We start from the raw sequence: 7986 nt of genomic DNA, 5'->3' as shown, positions 1-7986 counted from the left end.
ATAGTTCTCAGATTAAAGTGGGTTAAAACCACGAGTGTTTTAAATCATAGTTCTCAGATTAGTGGGTTAAAACCACGAGTGTTTTCAATCATAGTTCTCAGATTAGTGGGTTAAAACCACAAGTGTTTTAAATCATAGTTCTCAGATTAGTGGGTTAAAACCACAAGTGTTTTAAATCATAGTTCTCAGATTAGTGGGTTAAAACCACAAGTGTTTTAAATCATAGTTCTCAGATTAGTGGGTTAAAACCACAAGTGTTTTAAATCATATTTCTCAGATTTAAAGCTGCAATATGTCATTTGTGGGGGGTGTCTGTGTATTGTCTTGACTGCTTTCAATAATTGTGTGTGCGTGTGGTATGACTGTCCGATGTGTTTACATCAGAGAGAGATCTTTTCATATATTCTCTAGTCTGCAACTCAAACTTCTTTTCTCAAACACAATGATCTGTTGAGTTCTTTAGAGTTTTTACTGCTGAGGGTGATTAACACTGTGTGTGTGTTCTGCATCTGTTGAGTTCTTTACAGTTTTTACTGCTGAGGGTGATTAACACTGTGTGTGTGTTCTGCATCTGTTGAGTTCTTTAGAGTTTTTACTGCTGAGGGTGATTAACACTGTGTGTGTGTTCTGCATCTGTTGAGTTCTTTAGAGTTTTACTGCTGAGGGTGATTAACACTGTGTGTGTGTTCTGCATCTGTTGAGTTCTTCAGAGTTTTTACTGCTGAGGATGATTAACACTGTGTGTGTGTTCTGCATCTGTTGAGTTCTTTAGAGTTTTTACTGCTGAGGTGATTAACACTGTGTGTGTGTTCTGCATCTGTTGAGTTCTTTAGAGTTTTTACTGCTGAGGGTGATTAACACTGTGTGTGTGTTCTGCATCTGTTGAGTTCTTTAGAGTTTTTACTGCTGAGGGTGATTAACACTGTGTGTGTGTTCTGCATCTGTTGAGTTCTTTAGAGTTTTTACTGCTGAGGGTGATTAACACTGTGTGTGTGTTCTGCATCTGTTGAGTTCTTTAGAGTTTTTACTGCTGAGGGTGATTAACACTGTGTGTGTGTTCTGCATCTGTTGAGTTCTTTAGAGTTTTTACTGCTGAGGGTGATTAACACTGTGTGTGTGTTCTGCAGCAAGCACGTAAGCCCTATGATGTGCGAGACGTGATCGAGCAGTATTCCCAAGGACACCTGAATCTCATGGTGCGCATCAAGGAGCTACAGAGGAGGTGGGCTGCATCTCAAACGGTCTCCTAAGTCCCATTCATTTGAAATTGATATCAAGGTCTTTAGCTCATCCATTGCAATTAACTCAACTGATAAAAGTGCATGTGACGTGCACACTACAGACCCACTGGGCACAGACATCAGTTCAACATCTAGTTTGATTTACATTTAGTTGAGTTGTCAACTAATGTGAATACAACATCAAATCAACAAAAACAATCACCATGTCATTAGATTTAGGTTAAAAGTTGGGTGAAAAAAAGATGAATGCCCTCCCTCACGTTGGTGACGTTTTGCAAAACCAATTCGTTTTCTACGTTGATACAACGTCATCACATAGATTTTTGAGGGTTTAAATGACGTGGAAACAACGTTGTTTCAACCTGTTTTTGCCCAGTGGGGATAGTCTTTGTTGTTGTTGTCACACTCGTCTGGGTCAAAATCCACAAATATGTTTTTTACATAGAAATAATAAATATCCTCCTTCTCACCACGGAAATGACATTTTCTGTCGACTTTCTCTCTCAGATTTTGACCCAGGTGAGTGCGGCATGCTGTGCCGTGACTGCACCTGTATATAACCCAAAGCACTGCATTCAATGTGTTTAATTCTCCTCTAGACTGGACCAGTCTCTAGGGAAGCTGACCCTGTTCCAGACTAGCTCAGGTAAACAGTCCTCTACTGTAATTTACAGCATCTTAGAGGAGCTGGACACAGTACTATATCTCTAATTTACAGCATCTTAGAGGGGCTGGACACAGTACTATATCTCTATTGTATCTTACAGCATCTTAGAGGGGCTGGACACAGTGTACTATATCTCTACGGAATCTTACAGAATCTTACGTCTCTTCTTGTTTCTTGTTACGTCGTCTTGTTTCGCTGTTCTATGACTTGGACCATGATGCTCCTGGGGCAAAAGACAAAGCCAAAGACAAAGGCACCAACACCATCGGCTCCAGACTCAACAGGATGGAGGACAAGGTAGGACATTACGCCACGTTACACCCTCTGCTCTCTGAGCAGAGTACGGCTACTCATCTACAGGTGTCATTTCTATTGTGCCTTTAATCAGATTTCAAAGCCCTCCATTTTGTGCCACCTTACCCACAGCCAATGATAAGCACCCAACTCAGTGACACACAGCAGCCATTTTGTGCCAAATCAGTTTGTGCCAAGTCAGTTTGACTATAGAAAAGCCACCAATTTGGTTCAACTGTGTTCAGACTGGTCTGATAGGAGGGAATTCACTCTATACTGACATAATCAGTCCCCTAATGATATCCCTAAACAGGAGTTGAGAAACCAGGGTGGATTTTCATTTACAAAACCTTTCAAGTTTTCTATTTGTTTTGGCTTTCATTAAAACTCTTTTGATCATTTAATGAGGGATGATAATGTCTTGGTTTGTTTTCCCAAGATGAAAAGGATTTGGTGATTTGCCTGAAAAAGGCAGATAACGTGAAAATTAGAATACACATTTCCATTTTCTGCAAAAACAGACAATAAAATAGAAAGAGTATCTATTAATTATATTATATTGATCTGTACAGCATTGACTTTTCTGTTTGTCCATCTACTTACAGATACAACGCATGGACCAGACACTCAACCAAATTGCAGAGTCCCTTACCCAGCTGTTGTCTGGGACAAGCCAGGGGCAGGGGACATGGGGGGAGCACAGGGGCAAGGTAGGAGGAGGTCACAGGGTGGGGCAGGTGTCCCCAGCCAGGATAGCCTACCCAGCTACGAGCAGCTCTCCACCGCGACCCTCCATCCACCCCTCAACCCCAGCCTCAGCCAAGACAAGAGCTCCTGAATCGACCCTTCATCCACCCCTCAACCCCATCCTCAGCCAGGACAAGAGCTCCTGAATCAACCATCCATCCACCCCTCAACCTCAGCCTCAGCCAAGACAAGAGCTCCTGAATCCACCATCCATCCACCCCTCAACCCCAGCCTCAGCCAGGCAAGAGCTCCTGAATCAACCATCCATCCACCCCTCAACCCCAGCCTCAGTCAGGAAAAGAGCTCCTGAATCGACCATCCATCCACCCCTCAAACCCCAGCCTCGGCCAGGACAAGAGCTCCTGAATCGACCCTCCATCCACCCCTCAACCCCAGCCTCAGCCAGGACAAGAGCTCCTGAATCAACCATCCATCCACCCCTCAACCCCGGTCTTAGCCAGGAGAAGAGCTCCTGAATCGACCATCCATCCACCTTCAACACCAGCCTCGGCCAGGACAAGAGCTCCTGAATCGAACATCCATCCACCCTCAACCCCAGCCTCAGCCAGGAGAAGAGCTCCGGAATCGACCATCCATCCACCCTCAACCCCAGCCTCAGCCAGGACAAGAGCTCCTGAATCGAACATCCATCCACCCTCAACCCCAGCCTCAGCCAGGACAAGAGCTCCTGAATCGAACATCCATCCACCCTCAACCCCAGCCTCAGCCAGGACAAGAGCTCCTGAATCGACCATCCATCCACCCTCAACCCCAGCCAGGACAAGAGCTCCTGAATCGACCCTCCATCCACCCTCAACCCAAGCCTCAGTCAAGACAAGAGCTCCTGAATCGACCATCCATCCACCCCTCAACCACAGCCTTAGCCAGAACAAGAGCTCTTGAATCGACCATCCATCCACCCCTGAACCCCATCCAGGACAAAGAGCTCCTGAATCGAACCTCCATCCACCCCTCAACCCCAGCCTCTGCCAGGACCAGAGCTCCTGAATCGACCATCCATCCACCCTCAACCCCAGCCTCAGCCAGGATAAGAGCTCCTGAATCGACCCTCCATCCACCCCTCAACTCCAGCCTCAGCCAGGAAAAGAGCTCCTGAATCGACCCTCCATCCACCCCTCAACCCCAGCCTCAGCCAGGACAAGAGCTCCTGAATCGACCATCCTGATGCAGAGAAACACCAAAACCATTTTTGACGCTTTCTCTCTTTGTCTTATTCTGAGATCAGTGTTCTTCATGATAATGAACCAGCTGTGTAGTGCTAGGGCAAAAAACTAAATGCGCACTCAGTGGGGGCCCCAGGACCAAGTTTGGGAAACCCTGCCCTAGAGAAGAACCGTATAGACAGGAGATTTAGCAACTCTTGGAGGACAATCGAATTAAATAAAATAAATAAAATATATTGTTAAAAGTAGAACCAACACGTTTCAGCTTTTGGCCTTTAAACAAAGATTATTTAATTGAATTCCAATGTCCTCCCAAGAGTTGCTATATCTCCTCTCTACTTCAGTTTGCTCCTCAATTCATGCACCTTGGTTGGAGAGCGAGGTAGCTGCAGGGCTCCCTTCCCTAGAACAGAACAGTGCCTCAGCCTACAGGACAAGCCAGCTAGACACACAGACGGGACATATTTTTCATAGATCCTGGATATGATTATGTTTCTGAATTCTCATTTACTGCAATTGTCAATGTTCCAGGGGGGAACTTTTCTTGGAAATGTGAGCAAGCGCCATATTCAAACGCTTTCCCCTCAATCAAAAGGAAATTAGATTAAAGTGCATATATAACATTATTCCGGCTGTGTAAGAGCATTGGAATGTTACAATATCAAAAAGTAATGGTAGTATTCTATTTGATTTGAAATATGTTGATATGCAAAGCCAACACTTCAGTATAAAGGTAGCTATGTTTTTTGATGGTGAATATGGAACGATGTCCATACTAAAAGTAGGCAGTTATAATAACACTATGTTTTCAAAAGGTTCTCCATGTATGTACCGTCAAAACATAAACTAAAGTGTTGGGCTCGGGGTGTAGATTTTCAATGCAATCAAATTGTGTAGCTATCCTGTTTTATAAAGATTTTGCATTGCCAATAAATGAATGTGGCAAATATCCATAACTTCTTTGGGGGGGGGGGGGTGATTGTCAAACAATTCTGTTCAACCATGGATCTTGCATCAATAATTTAGTTATAGATTATTACATCCAAGTTAGGTCATATCAATGTCCCATTGGAAGCTGTATGTGTGGAATGTGCCTTAAAGGACTATAACATTTAAGATACATGGTCCTGTCCCTTTAAAACCCACAACATTAACCTTGCCCCTGCCTCCCCCCCTCGGAGTAGACTCCATTCCATGAAGACCAAAGGGAGGGAAGAGTTAATTGCACCTAGATCCCCCTTCCCCTCTCATGTCTTGTGCCTTGGGGGATGGTGGATGGAAGGACCAGTGGCGTGGCTAATACCAGAGCTTTGGACAGATGACCTCAGCTGCAGCAGATGGTGACCTCATCCCGCTTGCCTTCCGGGGATCCTTCCATTCCTTCAGTAGTAGTAGGCACACAGATAAAAGAGCAGATGACCATCTGGGCCCTGCCTGCCTTCTGCCTGGGTGCTCATGACAATAGCACCCCCTCTCTAAGTGTGGTGTGTAAGTGTGGGGGTCATTGTGGCAGTCATTGTGGTGCTTTTGGAGGTGGGTGAGGGGAGAGGAGAGAGGTGTTGCTATAGGAACACTGCTGGGTTCTAGAGCTTTGTAGAGGTCCGGTTGACTGGTCTTACTGGTCATTGTGATAAGACGGGCTTGGTATTCTGACCAACAAAGAGGGAAATAACAGCTCATGTGCTGCTCCACAAACACATCCTTTATCATGCTGGTGATCGCTACTATGTTTCAATATGATACATTCAGAATGGTCCTCATATTCTGGGTAGAGAGACAAATAAACCCCTATGCTACTGCACTAATTGGCATTGAATCAACAACATTTTATTTATTTATTTTAATTTTTTATTTAACCAGGCAAGTCAGTTAAGAACACATTCTTATTTTCAATGACGGCCTAGGAACAGTGGCAGACGGCCTAGGAACAGGGGCAGAACAACAGATTTGTACCTTGTCAGCTCGGGGGTTTGAACTTGCAATCTTCCGGTTACTAGTCCAACGCTCTAACCACTAGGCTACCTGCCGACATGTCAAGAAACATGAAGTATCTTGTCTAGAGTAAGTCAGTCATGTAGAGGGAATGTGATGTTTCTGCTATTAACATGCCCTAGTGAACCTAGACAGAAAATGGTCCCGAATTATGTTCTGCTGAGGTCATGATAGAATTTCATCCGTGTTTGACTTCATAGGAGGTCTATTGATTAAATCTCACAACCATTTCATCCTAGCTTAATAAAATGGGCCGAGACAGTGTTAATACATAGATGGACCGAGACAGTGTTAATACATAGAGGTCTTTCGTCCTTTTGATTCCATTATAATAACATCCATTACAGTGCAGACCAAACTATTGTCAATTAAAGCTGCTTGTCCACGTGTGGTGTGTCATATAGTCTCCCCTACAGGCAGATCAACTGTCACTGTATCACTCACTGGACAAAGGAGAGGGGACAAAGTTACATCATGAAGGGGATTCTATCAGTGGGTGGGCAATGACAAGCCCTTGGGACAGATTTAATGAAACATTGATGGTAAAGTTGGATGCCTTGGGGCGACACAATATAGACCATCTGTTATGGGAGGAAAGTGCACTAGTCCGGGATGAATTCAGTCTACACTACTGCAGGTACAGACTATAATATCGTCAACTCCATTAAATATGGAACCAAAATGAACTATTAAATGCTGTGAAAAAGTGACTATAGTCAATAACCATATAATATACCACTACTGTGTACTAGACTAGTTTTTCATTCATGTCTAAAGACGTATCTGAAGTAAAGATAGTGTATAAAGATAAATATTGTATAAATATAAATATATCTATAATTTATAAAGATAGTGCCATTTTTGACTAATACGTGTTTTTTCTGTGTAGCCTATAGATCTTAATTGGTTAGGCCTACAGATAGAACGAAGGGCTAGTAGAGTTTGGAACTAAAAATAACCATTCGAATGGGTTTCGGCACGAGAAGTAAGAATAATACAACGCATTTAACTGAAAAAAGAAGAATGTAACTTTGTCAGTAAAAACGCGGGGGGTCTGGGAGCGTTCATTTTGCCACCAATCTGCATTTGCAGGTGAAAGAAATGGCACACTCTTTCACCACATGTCCCTTCTTCCATGTCGCGAGCCACGATGCCAGATGGCCACTTAAATTCTTCAGGGTATTGTTCTTTTCCTGCTCTATGGCCAATCCTTGAGACGTGCGAACCTTAAATTGTCCTGCAAATCTCCCATCCTCCTACTGCCTAATGTATATGCGCGCATCGCTCATGGATCTATTACTTCCTATTGTTGCACGATTGCTTTTGCAGTCACTATTGACTTAAGTATATGCATTACATTACCATATAGTCACGCTTACTCATTCTTCTCACAATAAAACAACTATTAGTTTATACTTTATTCTCCCACTTAGAACCAGACCAAATCTAATACATTTCATTGTGTTTGATGTATTCATGTTCACCGTTAGGTCAACAATTTCAAAGTTGACACATTAAATCATCTCTACCGTCAGACGTAGGTTAACATTTTTTTTAAAGGTATTGCACTTCTAAACTTAAAAAAATATTTTGGTATTGTTTTTTATGTACACCAGACGTATTTTCTTTATAAAAGATAAGACAAATAGTGTGCACCTGCCATTATCGGTTGGTCATCTTCATAGCCTGATATTATTGAAAAGCGAAAGCACTTGGAGTTAATACAGAATTTGAAAAGAAACGGCAATCATTTGTGTAAGTCTTGATTACGTGTTACATTGTTTGGTTTTATTACTATACAGCGGTCTTAGGTGTTAAGGCACAAATCAGAGAGATCTTCCCCGATACCCTGTTAAGGGCT

The 7986-nt window shown here is 43.1% G+C and overlaps 1 protein-coding gene across 1 annotated transcript; it reads left to right on the top strand.

Annotated features, from left to right (window-relative positions):
* The first annotated feature begins 786 nt into the window (after positions 1-786).
* Positions 787-5084, top strand: LOC116352744 (potassium voltage-gated channel subfamily KQT member 1-like). Its single transcript, XM_031818183.1, has 4 exons — positions 787-1222; positions 1841-1887; positions 2144-2205; positions 2808-5084. The coding sequence occupies exons 1-4, from the start codon at positions 1194-1196 to the stop codon at positions 3093-3095; spliced, it is 426 nt and encodes a 141-aa protein (XP_031674043.1). The 5' UTR covers positions 787-1193; the 3' UTR covers positions 3096-5084.
* Positions 5085-7986: the final 2902 nt, after the last annotated feature.

Source organism: Oncorhynchus kisutch, unplaced genomic scaffold (assembly GCF_002021735.2).
Source record: "Oncorhynchus kisutch isolate 150728-3 unplaced genomic scaffold, Okis_V2 scaffold1280, whole genome shotgun sequence".
NCBI lineage: Eukaryota > Metazoa > Chordata > Actinopteri > Salmoniformes > Salmonidae > Oncorhynchus > Oncorhynchus kisutch.
The sequence above is the reverse complement of the archived record's forward strand: the minus strand, read 5'-3'. Positions and strand labels throughout refer to the sequence as shown.